This window comes from Rhinolophus hipposideros (assembly GCF_964194185.1).
Source record: "Rhinolophus hipposideros genome assembly, chromosome: 7".
NCBI lineage: Eukaryota > Metazoa > Chordata > Mammalia > Chiroptera > Rhinolophidae > Rhinolophus > Rhinolophus hipposideros.
This window is the reverse complement of record NC_138053.1, coordinates 89,796,975-89,819,275: the sequence shown is the minus strand read 5'-3', so window position 1 is coordinate 89,819,275 and position 22,301 is coordinate 89,796,975. Positions and strand designations below refer to the sequence as shown.

The following is a 22,301-nucleotide window of genomic DNA, read 5'->3' as shown; positions in this document are numbered from 1 at the left end:
TCTGTGAGGATGTGATGGTGGCCGTTATGGCAGCCATTTTGCAACCTGGAGGCAGGACCCAGAGAGTCACAGAGGAAGGGATGCAAAGCCCCAACATTGCGAAGCCTCTGAAGCAAATACTTATTATTAAATGTGATACTTATGTGTATCAATTGTGTAAGTCACTGATGGCCAAGTTATTCCCTGTCTTGTTGCTGAGGAGTCAGAGTCTGCCCAGAAGGAGACGGAGGGGGTACAAGCGTGTGTGGCAGACGATGGAAGACACACGCCCTGTGGAGGCCGGGAAGGACTGCCCCCGGGAAGGAGGGGGTGCCAGTGGGGAATGGGCTTAGACTTCAGAAAGATCAAGATCCATGGCGACAACACAAGGCTGGTGAATAGCTTACAACTCTATGGTGGTTAATACTATAAGTCTCAAAAGTATCCGGAAGGCAAATCCACAATGGAGCACAGGTCAGCAGTAGCAACATGTGCTGACGGATATTACGTCTAAGCCAGATGGACATCACAGCGTTGTCGTCAAGTTCAAATCAAGGTCAGAGAGGTCAGAATCAACGGCAGCGTGCTTGGACTCAGGTTCTGTGGCCATGGTGAGATCCATTCGGCTGTGGCCTCACCTGAAACAGCCAAATAGCCAGGTGGCCTCGGAGGGGGTAGTTTTAGGAAAACAACCCTCAAAGTATAGTCAGGACCTGACAAACAGAGGAGGCGGAGGAGAAACAGAATGCTGTGGAGGAGGGCAGGTGAATTGGCTAATGACAGATGTTCTCAGTCCTTTGGTGGATTACAAGGTGAGGTCAAGTGCCAGAGGAGGAAGGCTGATGTCAGGTTCAAGAGTGTGGGAAAGCGTGGGTGGGTGGGGCGGGGGGAGCAGGGAGGTCTCCTCCTCCAAGGCCAGCACAAATGTGCACTAGAACCAATCAAAGCAAATCTCCCGATGACTGTCTGGTAACACCACGGAATCTGCGCCACACACAGAGGGAACGTGGGCCGGGGAGGCTGGCTACCTGGAGGGAGGAGAGGTCAGTGAGCCAAGGGATCTTAGGAAGCTGCAAGTTCATGACCAAGCGGCTCACTACCTCTCCCCTGACCTAGGATGCTGCTTTTTGTCTGGGCTACCTTTGTGTCCATTCAAAGCTGGACACAAAAATATTTGAGCACTTTTAAAAATGTGTATGCTATGTTCCAACTAAAAAAAAAATTTTTTTAAAGGCCCATCAATGAATCCAACTGAGGCCAAAAAATAATGAAATTCCGAAAAGGGTTCATAGGGAGACCAAGAGAAACTAAGGGACGGAGAGGTCTGTGTGGTGAAAAGGAACAAGTTCACACCAACGCTGCTAAGAGAGGAAGAACAATGGAAGGATGAGAAGCTGGGTTGGGGAGACAGATTTGCATTTTGAATAGGTCATATAAATTTAAAATACGGGTGTAGTTTAAGAGATACTTAAAAAAAAAAAAATCAACCCTGAGAGTCAATTAATATGTGTTGAAAGATTAAAAAAAAAACACACACACAGAGAAACAGGGGGCAGGGAAAGGGAGGCAGAAAGGGATGGAGGGAGAAAGGGATAAAGGAGGAAGGGACTGAAGATTAGTTCCAAATCAAACCAAAAGCCCAGGGAAAGACAAGAGAAGGTCTAACCCTTGGCATAAACCCCATCTGGCAATCCTCACAGAGCTGCCTCCCTCTTGGGGATAAATCTCTTGCCATTTTATCTAATGAACGTAATTAAACCCTGGTTATCTTGCTAAACTAAACCCCATTCTCGCTCTCTTCATCATTGTTATATTTGTGTTTCTCTGTCCCACACACTGAAGAGGTCAGAGTCCCCTTTATTCAGACTCGCTCTGAAATATGCTGAGAAATACAAATGAGGACGGCAGCTGTTTCTCTCTGTAGATGTTGGCAAGGAGGCTCACGTCAGCCATTGAAACACTAGCACAGCTGTGGAACTTACCGAGTCACTTAGACAATCACCAAGGTATGTCAAGGGATAAGAATGCTGAGGTAGAAAATGAAAAGCAGGGGGACGAAGAAAATAAGAGAAATGCATGTCCAAACATTCTTCACTGTCCACAGCCAAGAAAAGTTGTCAAACTGAGATCTGGAATTCTTGGCCAGTTATACTTTTTATACTACGACTCCAATAAGTACTAAGACATGCCGCCATGGCAGCATAAATCAATTTACAGATACCATCGGGATAACTCGTGTGGTTTCTTTCTTTAAGGCGTTTGAACCTGGGAGACAAAAAAATCTTCCCATCCACTGGAAGATGGAGCTCATTTACCACCCTTAGTTTAAAAAAAAAAAAAAAAATTAAGTTGGAATACAGAGGAAAACAATGGTCCTCACAGACAAATAAGTAAAAGGCCAAAAATTAGGAAAGAGGAGCTTGAACGGATATGAAAAGTGTGGACATAAAAATAGCAACTCAGATAAATCTGAGCCCAAACCCGGAGATGTCAATTATTAGAAAGAGTAGGAAGGGTGGCCAGATGGCTCAGTTGGTTAGTACGTTGGCCTTGAACCACAGGGTTGTTGGTTAGAGTCCCACATGGGATGGTGGGCTGCGCTCCCTGCAACTAAAGACTGAAAACGGCAACTGGACCTGGAGCTAATGGGCCCTGGAGAAACACAGTTTCCCAATAGTCCCCAATAAAATAAAATAAATTAAAATAAAATAAAATAAAAAAGAAACAAAGAATAGGAGTTCACCGGATTCATGTTAGTTGACAGCAGAAAGGACCTGAGAAACGATGGCACCCCATCACCCCATGTGTACAGGAAGAAACTGAGACGAAGTGACCACTCCCATTTGCTTAAACAAACAAACAAACAAACAAAGCCAAGGAAAGAACCACCTCTTTGATAATAGATGCAGCTGATTTACAAATATTTGTGACCATAAATTGGGAATATCAGGAAAAAAAATCAAATGAATAATTTTATTTGAAAACTGTTCCATGAGGCCTGCCTTGAGATTGGCAAGTCCTTGGTGAACACTACTTTCCAGAAGGAAAACAAAAGCCTGGTGGAAAGCAGGTGTTGGTGAATGCAGCGTCTTGGGACTCCTTCCTCTGGCTTGTCCGTGAACGGCGCGTCATACTGGGAAATTAGCCAGCCTGAGACACAGCCAATATCTGTTAAGTATAAATTAGGAACACAACATATTCGCTGAGCCCTTGGGAGTTGCTAGGAAACGGGAGGTCACGCAATGCTCAAAGGCCAGGTTATTCCCATCCCAGGGCCTCGACAGGGCTCGTTCAGGCAGGCGCTCAGCATCCCAGCAGCCAGACCGTGCGGCCAGGCTTCTGAGCTGCGTGAGCCAAGCTGCTCGAATCCGCCTGTCCACTTTGCCCCCACCGTGGAGGAAGGTGCCAACGTGCGACATGCCCCGCCTGTTCATCTGCAACCTGGCACTTTTCTTTATGACACGGATGCCTGAGAATTAGTATGACAGGAAGAGTTTTAAGTTGAAGACTAGTGCAACTGACAAAGCAAATGGTAAAAAGTAAAATAAAAATGATGTTATATAGAGAGAGAACAAACACGCTCGCCAGTCCAAGACACAGGAAAACAGGAAACATAGTATCACACATATATGGCTCTTTTCCCTTAGAATACCATGTTTCATCCACATCCTTTAGTGACCCAATTGACTTTATCTAACATTTACCACATACCCCGTTCTTGGATTTAAGGCATAGTTTCAGGGTTCTGATAATAATTTTCCCATGAACTTGTCTTTCTCTACACGAACCCTAAAATGAACGTTACATCCTTCATAAATTCTATTTGAGGATGTGGTACCGAGTTCAGTCTGCCATAAGTGCAAATTACAAACCATAAGAGGAAACAAACTTTATTTTTTTTCCTCCGGCTGGGACAGCTACACAATTAGCATCAGTGGTCTCTACCATGACACAAACGTTGCCTCTTTCCAAAATGACAAATATGATAATTATTATTTTTTAGCCTCCACGACCAACAGTGGCCACTGTGTGCCCGAGTCTGAACTAAGAGTTTTATACATAGTCAATCCTTGTAAACCACCCTAAAGATGGGTGAGTTCTGTCCTCATGCTATGGATGAGAAAACTCAGTACTTAAACGATAGACCAATGATAGACAGGCCTGTGGCTGGTGAAAAGGCGGCGAATACAGCATTTCCTGTAAAACTTCACCCAGTCAACCATGATACACCGCCTTCCAGTACAGCTCCATCCATCATTTTAACCTAGACCTGTTTTTATCATCCTGTTAACCACATGTTGCCTAAAGCACACATTGGCTTATTCACTAGCAAATAGCCACAGAATCAGCCTGTTCTCTGCGAACTATGAAAGCCTTAGACCATTAGCCCCAGACTATGTAGAAAAACAGGTCCAAGTTAAATGACTGCTACAGCATCACTGGGCTGGGCGGGATGAGTGTTGAATTAGTTTAAATTCTGTGATCGAGGCAATGAAATCATGAGACCAGGCCACCTGGGATCAGTATTGTTTAAAACGTTGGTGAACACTCTAAAACATCCTTGCCCCATGTCCGCGTGCCCCCCCACCCCGGCCCATCAATGTTCTGGCGGGTCAGTGATGTATGGACAGAAACAGAAAGGAGTCAGACATGATCTGGTCATCTCCTCACTCCTTCCTAGATTTCTACGCCCACCCAATACTGCTAATATTCAGCATACAAGGGTCGATGCGTTCATACCTATACACATCAGTGCCCTTCTAGTTCTAGGCTGCGTCCTTAGCCTTTCACAGTCCCCACAGCACCCAACAGAGTACAATCTGTGTCTTAGGCATGTTTACCAAAACGACCTGAACAAGGAACAAAAAAGCCTATGCACCCAGGCCAGTTGCTAAAGGCCCTTCAAATATTCCCAAACCGCCCTCTCAATCATTTAAATACTTTAAATCAACATGTTGTAACAAGGAGAGTGGATGTGCCATGAGCAGGCAAGGTGAGCAATGGAGAACAAGTGGCAATTGTATTGTAGTCCTTTTTTTTTTATTTAACAGAGCTTGAGAAGGGTAAGGCTTTAACTCGGTCGACACTGGCAGAGCCCCAAGTTTGTGTAAACCAGGAAATGCCCGCAGCAGACTCGGGAGCTCCTGAGTAGAAGTGGCCTGTTTGCTGATGTAAGGAAGTTACAAGTAATGGCTGGTCTAGAGATGGTCAGTTACATGGAGTTTTGCAGTTTCTTGAGCCTTCCTGCACCTGATACCGTGTTTCCCCAAAAATAAGACCTAGCTGGACCGTCAGCTCTAATGCGTCTTTTGGAGCAGAAATTAATGTAAGACCCGGTCTTATTTTTGCTCCAAAAGGTGCATTAGAGCTGACGGTCCGGCTAGGTCTATTTTGGGGGAAACAGGGTACCTGGCCCTAATAACTTCTTATTAGGTACCTGGTACCTAATAACAGGCTGTGTCCAGAATCCTAGAAATCCAAATCAAGTGACTGACATCCTGACCAGGTTCAACCTGCCCGCCCACCTCCACACAGGACCTCATTTCCCTAACTTGCAAGGGCACCTCCAATTAAAAAGCTCTAAGAGCTGCAACTGTGTGGTCCAATACAAACTGAATAGTCCAAGCCTTGCGGGAACTGATGTCATGAAGTCAATGAATCAAATATACAGGCCAATGTTTCAGAGTTAATACCGAAACAAACAAACAAACAAACAAACAAAGAAGCTGAAAAGAAAAGGAGCCAGGCCAACTTTCCAGCTGCCCTTTCTCAAGCCACCATTAACATATTAAAGATGCTTTATGTTTGGCTCTAATAATTTTGTGGGATTTATTTATTCGGGTCAGCAAAATGTGCCTTAGTCCTATACTTATGGATTGTAATAACCTTAAACTGTCCCACTGAAAACAATAACAAGGTATGCTTGAAAGATTTCATATTTAAACCCTTGTCCTTGGTTTATCGGCTCAAAGCTGAAAAATCAGTGATCCAAATTTGCTATGCATATTCAAACTTCATTTTCTTGTATACCTAAAGAGACTTTAAAAAGCTTCACTAAATAGTCTCTACAACATTTGTTTGCTAGTTCACTATGCTAAACCAGCAGAGGAGGGGGGAGATGCCACAGAATTTTTCCCAGGGACACTTTTCTCTCGTTTCATAAAGGCAAACTTTGAGCCTATCACAGTGTAATCCCAAAGCTAAACAGTATTCCCTTTTAAGTGAAATACTGACAAATGAAGCATCTGGCACACATTAATGGGTGGTTTTACCCTTTCAGAGTGGCTGAAACTAGGACAACCATTCATTTGAGAAAGTGGATAGCACAGAGCAATTACGTAATCCTGCAAGACAGACACTGATGGTAAGGGCGCCCAGCCCCAACCCCCACGCCAACAAAAAATTTCTAATACTGCTTAAGAGGAAAGGAACCAATAATGTTTAACTTAATGACTCAATATATCTGTTAAATGTCATACAATTGTCTATTTTCACCATATATTCAATAGTAAAACAAGATTCAAAGCCACACGAGCGCTATAATAAAAATTAAATTGTACAGAGATGTCATTTTTACTGAGAGCAAAAGAAAAATAAGGATAAAAACCAACAAATAACCAGTACTGACACCTTAACTCAGTGATTTTCAACAAAGGGCAATTTTGTCCCCTGGGTCATGTCTGGCCGTGTCTGGATATTGGGGACGCCTGTTACGGGCATGAGGCTGCTCCATGTCCTGCAATGCACAGGCCAGTGCTCCACAGCCAAGAATCGTCCCGTCCCAAATGACACTGATGCCACAGCTGAGACACTCTGTGACCTAATCAATAATAAAACGGTCAAATAAGGAGGACGGAGGGGAAAACGTGAAATTTAACTATGGAGACATTTGCACTTGAAATGCTGGCCAGGAGATGTAACCAGCATGAAAGGAAAACTTGAGAGAACTAGAAATAAACTCGGTTACAGAATTAGACTATGAGGCCAAAGCTTAGAGGCAGCTTTGGGGCTGGAAGAACACAGTGGAACGGTACTCACCTAGGCTGGGAGTGGAAGAAGTGAGCATTCCTGTAGGAAGGGGACAGGTGAGGAGGTGAGGGAAGAACCTGAGGCCATGCCTCCACCCAGGGAACCAGTCAAGAGCAGGAGAGGGAGGGAGAGAAGCTGGGCAGAGAGGTGCCGGAAGGAGGCGGGGTCTGGTTGTGTCACGGGCCTGGAGGAGGGGGGTGGGGATCAGAGGGCCCCGCAGAGAAAACTGTACCTGGAAGCTCTCAGCATAAGAGTCAAGGGCAGTTTTGATGGTATAGCATCACTTTTTAGAAATGTTTAGTGAAAAGAAGACTGCCCAAAGGAGAGTCTTATTTACTCCCATCCCCTCCATATATTGTATTAAAACATTCAGCTATACTTAATACAAAGAGAGTGTAAGCAAGGAGATGGAATCCTGGTAGAAGGAACTCTTGACAGCACCAGAGAGAAAAATTTGATGGAAGACGGTCCCAGGTAGGCAAGGAAAAGTTACATCAAGCAGACAGAATGAGGTTCTCTCTCAGAAAAGCTGAGAAAATTTAAACTCCCAGCAGCAGAATACATTAGTGGTGGTTTCTTCAAATATTCACAGACCCTGGGAAGTCCTATTAAAAAGCAACACAAAACCAAACAACTCATTCAGTCTGCACAATGGCAACGTTATCCCACTAATTCAAGTTTTGTTTCTTTGATTATACATTGAAGTTGTCAGGTTATTTTCCATGTGTCTTTCACCATTTGGAAATTTCTCATTCGTGTGCTTTACTCATTTTCCTACTAAAACATTGGTTATTTTCTTATTGATTTGTAAAGGCTCTTTATTTATTAAGGTTATAAATTCACTGTTACACATGTTGCAAAAATGTTTCCTGTCTGTTGTTGGTCTCAATGAAAAGCAGTTTGGCCATCTGTATATGTATACATCAAAGTCATAACAATGCATGCTCCGATTTAGCAAATAAACTTCTGAGAATTTATCTTAACAGTCTTGAATGTGCAGGTATTTATACACATGGAAAATATAGAAGCACTATTTACAACAACAAATAAAATAATCCAATAATAGAAATTTGACGTAAAGCATAGTTACTGGCAGAATTCTACTGTCATGAAAAAAAGCACAGAAACATCTGAGGATAAAGTTTTAAAAAAGTTAAGTTACAAAAATTAAGATAGACTATGACCCAAATTTAAAGAGGGGAAAAAAGCATATATATAACACAATGTAAATAGGATTATCTCTGGGTGGTGAAATTATGGCTAATTGTAATTTTAAGGTTTTTGATATTTTGCCTATTTTCCACATATTTTATAATCAATAAGGACTGCCTTTTGATTCGGGAGGGATGGAGGCAAAACCCAGTAAGTCTTGCAGTGGTGTTTTTAGTATTGTCACTATTTGTTGTAGTAGTATTTCTGAGTATCAGGGAAAGAGCTGGCCAGAGGAAGGAACAGGGGAACTCCGGCAGGGTCACAGGCCAACACAGTGAAATGCTGAGCAGACAGGAGGGTAGGGGAGGGCCTTCTCTGAGGCTATGAGAAGATCCAGGGAGGGTTGCACTCTAAGCCCCAGCTTAGCTCCACATTCTACCCTGGTTGTACCCTCTGGTCTCTAATCTCAAACCCCAGCCCTTTGTCCCAGAGTCATTGAGGGGAACCACAGCTTTTGGAATCTGACCTTTGTAAAGCTGCTGGGTGAGCAGTGTTGAGTTCTAGAATAAAATCACAAAGAAATCGCACCTTAAGGTGTCAAGGGGGCTGCCTGTGAAAATGCTAACGGGGGGCCACTTATACTAGAGAACAAGTCGCAGTATGCAAAAGACCGCCCAATTGGGCTGGGATTCTAATCAGGCATCATTCACAAGGCCCAGGGGCAGCCAAAGGAAAAAGGCATAGCCGGAGGGAGGGCTGCAGTGAGGAGGTCGCGGCGATCGTCACGGCGGACACAGGGGAACAGGTTCTCCCCATTTTGCCAGTTGGCACCTCCCAAGTGGGAAGCACGCAGGACAGGTGGAAGTGGTGTCCCTAAGCGCCGTCTCCTTGAACGTGTGTGCTCTTTAACATGCGAAGGTCCTCACCAGAGAGAGTGGATTTATTCCGTTGCTCAAGCCTTCTTGCAAATAGCAATGGGATTAGGGAACTGGGGATTCGATAAACACAGAAATGCGAGAAAACAGAGGCAGAAGTATGTGCTATTTTCTCCTAGATGACTTACGCACTGCCTTTCTCTTATGGTAATTAATTTTATGTCAGATCGATCACCCTCAAGATTTAAAAAAACTGATGGTAAAAATAAAGCATTCTAACATCAACTTTTTCCTTGGCACTAGGAATAGCCTCAGTGAAAGCCGCTTTAGCTAAGGAGCAGACACATTATTATTCATTTCTTTTAAAACGTAACTCAATTTAATATGAAAGACCACCTTCACATTTAAAACAGTTACTCCCTTAAAAGGCACTTTTAGCAACTGAATAGAAATTGAACACATTCATTTGTCTGGTAGAGGAAGAGATTAGCATTTCAGTCTCCCTTTATTATGTTCTTTCTTTTCTTTGGGGACATCCACTTCAGGGAATAAAAGAATCTCAACGAAATCTGCTTTATCAGGTTTCTCCAGGCCAATTGCAAAATTCCAGTGTGTGTGAGCTTGTGTGAAACAAGCACATAATATTCAACAGGTGACCACTCAGCTCCAGTAACTTCCCCTTACTTGTGCAGAAACCGGTTTATATAATACAATTTAAACAGAGATGGTTATTCTAAAGATTTCTTTAAAGAATCATACAAAGCACAAGGCTAGGAAAAGCTGCATGACTAGAGTGTATCAACTTGAAAAAAAAAGTTGTTTGGAATAACAAATTCAAACAAAAGAAAGCACCACTCACGATTTCCTCTGCAATCTAACATTCAAAATGCTTTTTCCTGTAAGAGGTGAATTCCCTCCCAAAAACATTGCATGATCAATGCCTTATCTGGTAAATGCATTATGGCCTTCATTTCTATAAAGCATTAGTAGTTCAAACTTGTAGTACATGCAATGAAAACCAGCACTTACCCTTAGAAACTAAACACTTCTGGTGCTCAGAGAGACCGCAAAACCTGTTCCCTCAGGGGCTTAAAACATTCCTGTGCAAAATTTTACACTACCACGATCATTGCAAGGTACATATAACTTTAAAGCAGTGTAAATAAGAGAAAAACCCCTACCTTGGGTTTCTTGTCCCCCCTTCAGTTTCTGTCCAGTGCAAATGGTTGCATCTTTAGCAGTCTGGCCTAGGAGCACCTAAACCCACAGATACAAAAACGGGCTTTCTTCGGCTGGCTGCTGTTCCCAGTCTTTTATGTGTTGTCCTGGGCTCTGCTTGCTTAATTCATTCCTGATTCTACTGAAAGGAAGTCCAGCCTGGCGAGGCCGGCGGGATAGCAGCTGAAGATCCTTTTGACTTGAGAGCAAAACAACCGCCTCCCAGGCACAAACAAATGTGCAAAGACATTTGAAAGCCCAAAGACTCTTGATTTGAAGAGATGACTTATTATTATTTCAAAAAAAATAAAAAAAAATGCCCGGGACAAAACCAAGCAAGTTGTGACGTCGGAAAGTCTACCCTGAGAACAACACTCTTCACTTGAGCAGAGCTTCATTTATGGCTATTTATCCTGGTCTTTACATACCGCCACTGAGCAGTTGCCATGACAACTTGGTAAACAGGATTCAGGGGACTACTGAGGGGTTGAGTGGCATTGTTTTCTTTAGGGAGAAGAATAGTAGCTTTAATGCTTCCTTTACTAAAATTTCCTGAAAAGGTAAAGCTGCCTTTTTACAGGTTGTCAGATACATACATGGGATATTTTCAAAAGTCAAAGGCGCTGCCTACGGTTGTTGCCAGTTACAGGAGCACAGGCAACATGAATGGAGGGCAGAAAGGCAGGAGAATTATGGAAGGTGACGGATTGCCAAGGGGGCATTTTCTAGGAAGTAAGTAGAGGAAATGGGACCATCTCAAAAGGCTGTCAGACTAACTGAATGGAGGGAGGAGTCGAAGGGGCTGGTAATCCACATATTCCTGAGGCATATGCCCTCCCCACTTTTCCAGTAAGTCTCTTCGAGGAAGTCGGACACTTATCATTCACTTTTTATTGTGTGCACTAAAGCTTCAATCTCAATGTTTCCTGTTTGGCCAGGCAATCAGAAACTATCCTATTCTTATAAAACTGTTACTTGAAAAAAATATTCATCGCATTGTGTACAGAGTATAAACATTGTGCATTTGACATGTCACGGTGTGCATTTCTCAAAACCCAAAGAACCATTCGACACAGGGAAGCTGAATGTTACCTTTGTGCTTTAATACTGATTCACTAATAAAAACAAATGAACCACATTTGTTGCAAGATGTTAATAATAGGGGAAAGAGAGTGAGTGAGCGTGTGTGTGCGTGCTAAAGGGGAGAGTAACACAGGAACTCTATTATACCTTCAGATTTTCTGTAAACTTAAAAATGTTCCAAAAAATAAAGTCTATTTTTAAAAAACTGAAATAAAAATGTTCATCTCATATGTCAAGGATGAAAGGAATTTTTTTTAAAGAAGCTAATTACAACAATCTGTCAAACGTATGTGACTTAAAACTTAACCCAAAGAGGAACAGATCTGGCAATGGTCTTAGAAAGATTTTCCTGTGATTCAGCTTACATTGAAGGTTACACCTGTGAGGCTGCCGTGAGCTGTAAGACTGGAGCATATTCTCCATATTCAAACAGAGAACGCGAGTATGAATTATTTCACACTGCCAACTGCAGCTGCTACATGCCCACGTCACGTCACCGAATCTGTCCACTACTGTGCTAAGCAGACATTGCCATTATATACACTTGAGAGACAAGGAAAACAGTCCCAAGGCCACCCAACTGCTTAGTGACAAGAGGCCGGACAGAAACTCAGGCGCACACCTTTGATCTATTTCTATCTCATCCCACTGCTTTATGGGCCCCTGCACCTGTGCGGCTCTGCGGGGGCCCTTCCCACACTCACAGGAGCGCAGTGCATCGTAACCTGCTAGACCCAGGGCTCCTCCTCACACCGCGTGGGCCTTGGCAGGCATGGAGCAGAGCCACCTATGTCCTCAGTCTGGAGCAAGAGTGAATGACCTAGTGACCAGTTTTGGCAGGTAACCCCGACAGTGTATGGAGGGACAGGGCTTGGGGGCAGGGGGGTGGGCATGGGAAAACAGTTGCAGAAGAAGGAACAGATAAAATACCCAAGTCACAGTACTAAGGCCAGCAAGGCTCTACAAAACCTTTGCGCCAGCAAGAGCCTGAGATACTGTACCATCATGTGCTGAGGTCTGCGGGGAAAATCAGAGATGAAGCTACGTTCAGGAGACCGTTTATTAGAGCAGGGCAAGGTATACTTATGAAGAGATTAAAAATATCTGACACACTCTTAGGAATGAATATGTATCCGACATTGCACTCTACTCTTCTGACATTTCACTTTACTCTTACGTGACCAGATGAAAATCTGAAGGTAAGATGCAGAAATGCAGATTTTTCCTCCAGTACCAGAAAGACCTTTCCATAAATAGTAAGGGCTTAAAAAAAAAAATCTGGAGGGTGGAGGGGAATTTTTAAAAAATCACAACAGGCTGCTTTTAGGTATAAGAAAAGAGTCAATTCTCTGTGCCTGGTGGTTATTTAGGAAGAGGCCGCTTCTTCTGTGTCATATTTAAAGAGGATAAACAGATCATATCTCATCATTTCTTAATGCAAGTATGTTCCCATCTTGACCTGCCCAAACGCATCTATGACTCGCTGACATCCCATCAGCCATCCTGACGTAGGTACTTTTCAACACCTGCACGCGTGTGAATTTGGTCACAGCCTTTCATTCCATCTTAGCAAAGTCTAGGCACTTTTGGAATTATTCGCACTGAATCCAGGCCTCCTTTAAATGTAGTCAAAATATTACATTACAAATTCATCCGTGAAACTGGAAAGTTATTTTATCTGCAGAAAGGCCTGGAAACAGAATGGCAAAGTCTAAACTGTGTTATTAGTCAAACAAATATTTGCGGTGGTGGAAAGACCTCTGTGGGGGTTCAGAACTAGCCATCCCATGATGTGCCTCAAGGGTGTGCGGATTACTTTGAGCTGAAGGCAGTTTTAGCTTCAGGCTCAAGAGAAACTTCTGTCCCTCCTTTTACCCATCTAGAGGAACTTGAATTAGAGGCCTTGCCCATAGAAATCAGTAGAGATGATTTCTTCAGACCTATCTATAGAGCAGGGCCAACTTTTATTTACTAAACCTCTGATCTTCTTACCATCCTTCAAGAGCTCTTCAAAGCCCCCAAGGCACTTTACCTCATCCTGAGCTCAGGATAACTCAGATACCACAACCCCCTTTCTATCTCAGAACCTTTCACACATGTGGAGTCTCTGATTCTCTCATGCATGTGGGGTTCCCGTGAGCACGAGATTAAATTTGATTTTCTCCTGTCAATCTGCCTCCTGTTGATTTGATCATTTGGCCAGCCAAAAGAACCTGAGAAGGGAAAGGGAAATGTCCCCCCCCACCCCACCCCCATCCCCCGCAGCCCTCGTCCCGCACCTCCCTTTCCTACTTTGTGCAAAGCCACAACCAGGAGCTGAGCAGTAAGACAGCATCCTGACCTCGTTCAGCAGGCAGAGTTTTTGCTTCCACAGTGATATGTAAATAATCGTGCATTTTACAGTCATGGAAGTCTCAGATTCAATAAAATACGGTAATAGACAATGCTTGAACCGAAAAATGTAACCTTCCAGAAAGTTCAATCAAAATGCTAAAATCCAGTGTTTAACCTTTCAGTTTAAACCCTTGTAGTTTGACAGGTTCACACATCCAGACTTTTTTGCCCAATCATGGCAGGTAACAAATGCCCTGGGAGACCCCCATTTAGATAGCTGAAGGAGTATGAAGTGCGGGCCCCAACTTGAAGAAGTGTTTGTGAATGAGCCTCTGGTGCTGTGCTTGGCTGTTCCAAAAGGGCCTTGAATCCTAGGAGGGGCTACATCCGAGAAGGGGCCAGCTGCGAGAGGTGGACAGGGAGAAGCAATGTGCTAACACAGAAAGACTGGCTCATATTAAGGACATCCCCTAATACTGACCTATTGGAATATCCCCAGCGTAACTTCCAACGACACAGATGAGAGAGAACCCAGAAGCAAAAAACATGCGAAAAATAAAATAAATTAATGAGAATGGAACCTGTGGCAATAAGAACTAAAGACAGCACATGAGAGTTTATCTTTGGCAAAGTTACACACTCATATACCATGAGCATCTCTCCAACATCCTTTTATGAACAATTCGGCCCAACATGTACTGCGCACACAACAGCCTGGACACTGAGCCACACGGCAGGGTGCGAAGAAGCACCAGGCACAGCCTGCAAAGTGGTGCTGGTCCAGGCCTTCTATATTTATGGAACAGTTTATTCAGATAAAAGGATAAGGGTAGAGAAACCAAAACCTGAAAAGAAATGTAAAAGGCTGCTGGAATAAAGTGCAGTAAGGCTAATGAGACATAAGATGCATAAAAAGAGAAAACAATACAGGAAGGATAAAACTGGACAACCATTCAAGGTAGTTAAAGTGCCACATTATCACCAGAACTTTTTGGTCTTTGTTTAAGATAAAAAAGTAAAAAAAAATAATAATAATAAAACCTACAAAAACAACAGCAGGCAACTCCTGGATCACACTTTTGTTAAAGTGGCAAGTACAAATCCTGAGGATTAAATGTGCACGATTCATTAGTTCAGTCATCAAACCATAATGCCTCTGGAAACAAAAGGCTCCTGTTTCCATAAGGCCTCCACAGCGGTCTCACTTCATGTGTGGTCGCGGGCCGTCTAGGGTGGTGTCCAAATAAGCGACCTGGTTTGATAGAAACAGTGGCGTGAAAGAGAGGGATACAGGTCATGGGGATTCACTGATGGGCAAAGCATGGGCATCCTCTGAAGTTTCCGTGTGAGATGGCAGATGTGTCCTCCTGTCACGCGGAAACAGTGTTTCAAGACAAGGACCAAACTTATGCCTCCAGCTTTGTTTTCCTGCTTGATAGTCCATTTTTCAGCAAATATGACTGCAGGCCACTCTCACAGACCTCACAGTTTCCCTCTTCTGCGGCCTAGTCTCCAGCTTCCCCTCAGTGTGGGCCATCTCTCTCTTCCCCCCTTTTCTTAAATAAACTTCACTCCACACAGCCCCCTCTGCTGGAAGCCTTCCTCCACCAGCCCCCACACCTGGGGGAGTGCCAGGTGACTCAAGGCCTGCCTTTTTGGAGAAGACCTGACAAAGTCTTTGAGGATATACGTCAGGTTACAAATCTGGAGATGACATTGCTGGAATCAAGGATGTTTCCCTCTAGAACCTGAGTGCTGTTCAGAAGGAACAACGAGAGCCAGTCAGTGAAGCTCCACGTCACAGCCCTGATTGCTTCTGCAGGAAACGGGCCCTGCCTCGTTGGGGAGCTACAGACAACCAGTTCTCACGCTGAGAAGGTTTCCCTGGTATTTATCGGTCTGTTCCCTTCTTGAATTCTGTCCAGCACCTCCTCTGGGTTTTTTTGAGGGATGCTAATGACAGTCTTTTCAGACTAGAACTTTTTTGTTAAAGTGACAGGCAAGGAGGGAAGGGAGACCTTATACGCTGTGGAACACCCTTGCGGAGAAATTCTGAGGAGGCAAAGGAGGTTTCCTTTTAGACAGAAACCTCCTGGCCTTGGTTAGGACACTTCGGGCCAGAAATTACTGTTGCCTAAGCAAATATAAGAGAGAAAAAGCTAACAGGCCACATCACCAAGTAAAAATTGGCTAATGGAGAAGTCTGCCCTTGGTAAACTGAAAATGCTAAGCCGAGTAGAGGATTATATCCTTGAGTGCCACCTGAAGAGCTGGATGAAGAGGTGTGCTTTCCTCATTCGCTCCATCACTTAGAGCCAGGGGTACTTCCCAATGACGCCAGCGAAATACCTTTTACAAAAACCACCCAAGATTAGCTAGCTACAAGTTGTCTATGACAAAGAACCAAGGCCACACGTCACTCTAGTTGTTCCAGCATTTCAGTAATATGGTCCCTGCTTGTATCTGCTTTGCAAAGCAAAACACAAAAACCCCAAATAACAAAAACACCGTAACCCTCCCTCCAAGGATTTCAAGATGCCTGAGGCCCAAGTGGCCATTCTGTCACTCACTCACCGAGGAGGGGAAGCAGCCTGTCCTACAAGCCTTGGGCCCACGAGCCACGTGTGCGCTCACACTCACCGCGGGGCCAGGTGGGCGTCTTGGGGGTGTTGGCTCTGCTCCTAACAGCACAAAGGCAGCCACTGCGCTTTTGCTAAGGCCAGTTCTCTAGCCACTGTTCTTATTTATCCCTTTCTGGTCACAGAATTGCCAGAAGGAAAAAAAAAAACCTGTCGAGTCTGCCAAGACCCGTGATCTACGTTCCTGAATAATGCACAAACACCTACATACCCATATATTTGAATACATGCCTCAAGCTTCCCTGATGTACTGACTTGAGAAGGGAAGGAGGTGAGGGCAGTCGCCCTCGTTCTTCCACACTGGAAATATACATTCCCCATCTCTGGGATGAAAGAAAGCAAGATTTTCCCTGTGAGATTTCCAGAAGCATCTACCTTTGGACAAAAAATATTCATAAGAAACTCTAAATGAGGGTTGTTTACGTACATATTATATAACACAGTCACCAGTAACATGCCATTGTGCTCAGTGGAAGGCTAAGTGGGTCATAGTTTAAGATCTCCATATTCTAATTAGCATCTTCATACTTAAAATCACATCTACCTCTTAAGGTCTCAGACAAGTCAGTTCTTGTGTCTGTGCCTTTATTAGTTGGGTATCTTTCAAATGCTACAGAGACATTTCAAAGTTTTTGCAGCCCATCTCTCGGTATGTTATGAATTAGTGTCTGCCCCAGGTCGGGAGAGGAAAAGCGCTCTGCGCCAACACAAATGGAAACATGAGGTTGGGCCGCATCATTGTTTTAAAATGCAAAACCCAACGCAATTAGGCACAATCAAATCTCAGCAAGGACAAGTGAACATCAAAAGGAGAGTAATTTCTTCATTATTCAGGCTACTAAAAAGAGTTTTCAATTCAAGTCAGCCTAATTTCAAAAGCTATTACAGTTTGAAGGAGAAAAACCTAACTCCACTCCATCTGAGAAAGAAAATAAACACACACGGGGCCGAGTTTTTCAAATTAAAATTTCTATCCTTGTAACAGTGCTGGCACAGTAGGTTCCCTCCCCCATTTCATTGAATCTTTGATGGCAATGGCCGGAACACTGTATGATTATGTGATATACAGCTGAGAAAGCTGAGCCATTTAAACTACGGCTCACCAAAAGCTGTAAATCCATCCCAGTATGCAAGGCCTTAAGTTGGGAAAAAACATGCGTGTTTGGGATGAAATATGGTGTTATTATCTCTGTTGTAAAAAGAGAAAAGAAACACTGACAGAAGTTAGACAGCTCCTGTGACTGTACACCCAAACGCAAAGCCCACTTATACTGCCTTGTAAATACTGCCCTTTGGGGTTATAAAATGGAATATAAACCAGCTGACATGGTATATGGTTATGTCTTAACTATTAATTTCCCACATTATGTCAAAAAAACTATGTATTGTTTACGTTGCCATATTTTCGTGATAACCTAAAACACTGTAATATCAATTTCAAAAATGGAGAGTTACTTTTTAACTACCAAAACAGATGCACATTAAATGAAGTCATCACAGGTCTCCTATATGAGACCAGACTCGGCCACTTTATGCCGTACAAGTGCCAAATTGTCATCATCACACCTCACAGCAAGGTAACAAACTGAACAGGTTATTCTTCATGAACATGTAGTTGTGCCTTCCTAGAAGACCGAGAATTCAATATTGTGGTTCTCATAAATAAACATCTTTAAACCATAAATCAGGAATCACTGTCATATTACGTCAAAGACAATTAGCAATCAATATAAAAAGACCTAGCCTCAGCCAAGATATCAGAATATAACACAAGTCTCACGGGAAACAGTTCAGGTCAGATTCCTTATTTTAGCTCTTATGAGGATGACATCTAGTTTTTCAATATGAGGGGCCCTTGACATGTCTGCCTTGTGAGGCTTTCCTCTCTTCAGGGGGGATTACTAAGAGCTGATCTTCGCCAAATCAAGATAATTTCAACTTTTCTAACAACACTGTAAGGCAAGTTGCCCATTTTAGTCTTGGACTCAGCAGCTGAACATATATCTAATATCAAGTTTTCTTTGTTTAGATAGCTTTTCCTTTTAAAACTCACACTGTTTCTGATCAGGGTGTGCTATTAAAAAATGGAGCCTAGACTTGAAAACTCATGATGACCAGCTTCCAGGAGTTTTCAAATTAGTTCTGACCACTACATTCAAGTCCATAAAATTCAGCACTACCACCGAGAATACAGACTCATCACGTTTAACAAAAGAAGCAAGAGAAAACAAACGAAATACCAACCGCAAAAAATACACCAACAATTTCTTTGAAAATGGAAGCGTGCCCAAGAATTTCACACCAAGTGCTTAAAAAAAACGTGAAGGCTTCATAGTGTTAACTTTTCAACTGGATTTCTTCAAAGCGTAAGGGTATCATTCAAAAGCCGACAAACAGGCCCAAAGAGACAAAAGGAATGTTTCCATTTAGTAACGTTAAGTTATAATAACGCCATATACACTGCCAACCCATCTAAAATGAAAGGACGCTGGAGAAACCAAATCTGTGAGTAACCACCCAGGAGGCAGTCTCCTAAAAGACGTGGTCTCAGCTAGTACTGTCCTCAATCTTACCTTCTGCAAGTTTGGCTTGACACAGCGAACAAAGAAAGGATTAGAGGAGCTTAGCGTTGCCATTAAGGAATGCAGCGAGTCCTATTAGAAAGAAAAAAGGATATGTTGATTTAGTCTCTTAGTCTCATTCTTTAAATTTCTCAGCACCCTAGGCACTTGTCAGAAATAATAATAAAAAAATATATAAATCATAGGAATGATAAGTTTTCGTTTTTAATGATGTCATTCTAATATAAAATAAAGCAAAAATATTACAATTCATTGTCACTGAAATTATTTCACAATACAGTATACAGAACTCACCTGTCATTTCCTTGAAATAGTACCGCTAAGAAACACAAAAACACAACAAAAGAACAATAACAACAAAAACATTCTGTTAACCAGCAAAAAACAACCCTAGGATATTTCAATGTTTCATATAGAAAACCTGAGAAGTAAGCACTTTCCCATTGGAATTCTTCCTCCTAATTCATTATTTCCATCAAAATGATAGTCTACACCAGTACTTCACAGGTCTTTGAGCCATAGTCTCTCATTCTCACCTTCAAATCACCAGGCCGATCAATCTTCTGTAATACTGCTTTTTCTTTTTTTATTGTGAAGAATTTTTAACATTTACCAAAGCAGCGAGCATGTAATGACTACTCAGCTTCAGCTCATGGCTAATGTTATTTCATCTGATCCCTGTCTCAGTAATACTATCCCCACCCCTTGTAGAAAAGAAAAATCCCAGACATCATATTATTTCATCCCTCAATATTTCAATATGTATTATTAAAGGATAATCACTTTAAAACATATATAGGTGACCATATCCATATTATCATCCTAAAAAGATTTAACATCAATTCCTTCATGCTAATATTAAAAAGTGCAACTGTCTCAAGTTGCATATTAAAACACGCAACTGTCACAAATTTCCTTATTTTTAAATGCTTTGTTCTTTGAAATCAGAATGGAAATAAGGTTCACATTTTGTCATTGGTTGATACATCTTTTAAGTTTCTTTTAATCCATTGGTTTCCCCTCCTCCATCTGTCTCCTTTTTTCTTCTCATAATTTTGCTGAAGAAACTGGTTGGTCTACATCCACTACGTTGACTATTACTTCTCTGCTTAGAAAGCTTTAGGTTTTTTTCACAGATGACAAAATGTCCTGGCCCTTCAACTTCATATGGCCCTGGTACCAAGCGAACTTCATACCAGGCGTCTGGTCAGCGAGCCCCCATCTACTCACATCCTCCAGGGCTAGGCCTCAGATTCCTGTCTCACTTCCTTCTCTTGCCCTTGTCTCTACCAGGAAGGTCCACCCACTCTTTTCCATTTCCTTGATCCCTAGTCCAGTTTAATTCCCAAGTATGTATAAAGCCTTCCGAGACAACCCCAGACAGTACTGCCCTAAAAAAAAGAAAACTGCACTGGAAGATTAAAAGCATACATAGGTTTTAGAACCAGACAGACCCAGGTTTAATTCAAATCCTAGCATCAGTCTTCAGAGGGACTGAATGGGTTTCCGTTTTTGAAACCTCAGTTACCTCATCTGTAAAATGGGGACAACAGCATGTACTTATACGATTATGGGAGGAATCAATAAGATAACGTATATAAAGTGATAAGTCCAATGAGGGGCACATAATAAATTTATAACAAATGGTAGCGGTTATTCTCACAACCTATCTGGCCCAAACCTGCTCTTCATGTAATCATGTTACCCAGCCACACAGCACAGCAGACCTCACACAGACCCCCGCCCAATGTATCCACCTGTGAGTAAATAATACATAGAGAGCACATTTACTAAGTGTCTGTTGACTCATTTCCCTTCAGATTAGGATTAAGTTAGGGAAATGGTCATCATGTTCTCCTTGAAACTACATGAAATCCTTCCACATTTAAAATGAAGATGACAATGTTGGTTATTTTCTCTGAATTCTGAACATTTGGACAAGGCAACTGACATTGACCTAATGTAAATATGCATTTGGTTATTATTGCTAGTTGCGATACTGTAAACATACCTAGGAAAAATACGAAAACCCAGACATGGGAAGAAATATACTCTATTGTCACATGATCATCTAAATATAAATCAGTGTGATCCCACGTGGCCCAACAGTCCTTCTTAAGAAGAACTGCTATTTCCTAAGCTTAGACTAAGTAGTGATTTATCATTAACAAGAAAAGATGTATATGTTTTCATCTGACTCAGAAAAAAAGTATATTTTATCTAAAGCAGTCTGTTTTAAAAGGATGATATATATGGAAGACAAAAACAAAAACAAAAGACTCTCATAGACCTAGCTCTTGTCCCTAATTCCTATTTTCAAGTTTTAGGTCACGGTGACGACCGACCCCTCAAAGCCAGCAGCGTAGACTGACTAACCTTGAACTGGGAGCTGACCGTGGGCCGCCGATGTTTGCTTCCACATTTCAAGGTATCCTGGTTATTTCGGCTGGAAACATGTTCAAAGAGGTCATAGATGAAGTCGAATCTGTGAAAGAAAAGACCAGAGGGCCATGAGGGCACACACCCAGTTATTAGGTGCTGGATTACTGTAATTATAATGCATTTTCCCACTGACAGTAACACACAGAGGCCTGGAAGAGCTAAGACAGCTTTCAAACATCTCAAGCCAACCATTGCCAAAAAGCTTTAGGTACTGAAAAAAAAAAAAAAAATGTGGTTGCCTTCAAAGCACTAGAGACTTGCAGAAGTGAAGTAGGATGAAAGTGCCCCAGGGACAAGCTGCTTAGGAGTGCCATGCTTTCCAGAGCGCCACCCAAGCTACTGCGGCCCTGATCTCTCTGCCTGTGCAAGGGAGCTATGTGCTTTGCACAGCGCAGTGTTGCAAAATCCAACCAGTTAACAGATGGAAAGGAGCTAACTCTGAAGTGAGAGGCACTGGGGTTCAAATCCCGCCTCCACCAGTTCCTGGCTGCGTGACTCGGGCGGGATGCTTGTCTTCATCGGGAAAATGGGGGCCGTTTTTAACTTTATCTCGTAATCCTGGGGTGAGAATGAAACGAGGAAACGTAGGCAAAAAGATGAGCATGGTGCCTGGCACAGGGGAGAGGCTGATGTTGGTGGCTGCTCCCATTACTAACAAGTTCTATAGAATTCGTTGCCACTCATAGTAAAACAAAAGGCTTCTCAGTAACTTCTTTTTGTCTTCCTTGCAGGGAAGACGTTATGTGCTGTGAAGTTGGGGGTGGGGGTGGGACGTCTGAGGTTTCATTGAGACCAGGAAAGGTGGGGACAACATCTGGGCATCCACACCTCCCAGCAGGGTCAGTATTTCCCCTGTCACTTCTCACTTTGCCCCAGCCCTTTTGCAGTTTTGTTCTAGGGTGCTATTTCACGCTCACTCTTTGAAGTCTGCCAACAGTGCTTTGAGCACTTTGTACAAAAGCTTTGGT

At 42.8% G+C, this 22,301-nt stretch overlaps 1 protein-coding gene across 3 annotated transcripts in view; it reads right to left on the bottom strand.

The window, feature by feature from the left end:
• LOC308499968 (unconventional myosin-X) overlaps positions 1-22,301 on the bottom strand; it is an 86,615-nt gene that overhangs the window by 51,657 nt on the left and 12,657 nt on the right. The window contains exons 11-12 of one of the 3 annotated variants that reach the window (XM_081053987.1): positions 21,268-21,376; positions 18,883-18,963 (exon numbers count right to left, since the gene is read on the bottom strand). In XM_081053987.1, the coding sequence (XP_080910113.1) occupies positions 18,883-18,963; positions 21,268-21,376 (190 nt within the window). Of the gene's footprint in view, positions 1-7,017; positions 7,113-10,216; positions 10,341-18,882; positions 18,964-21,267; positions 21,377-22,301 lie in introns of those variants that run through there. The other 2 variants (XM_081053989.1, XM_081053990.1) reach the window with 2 other exon arrangements.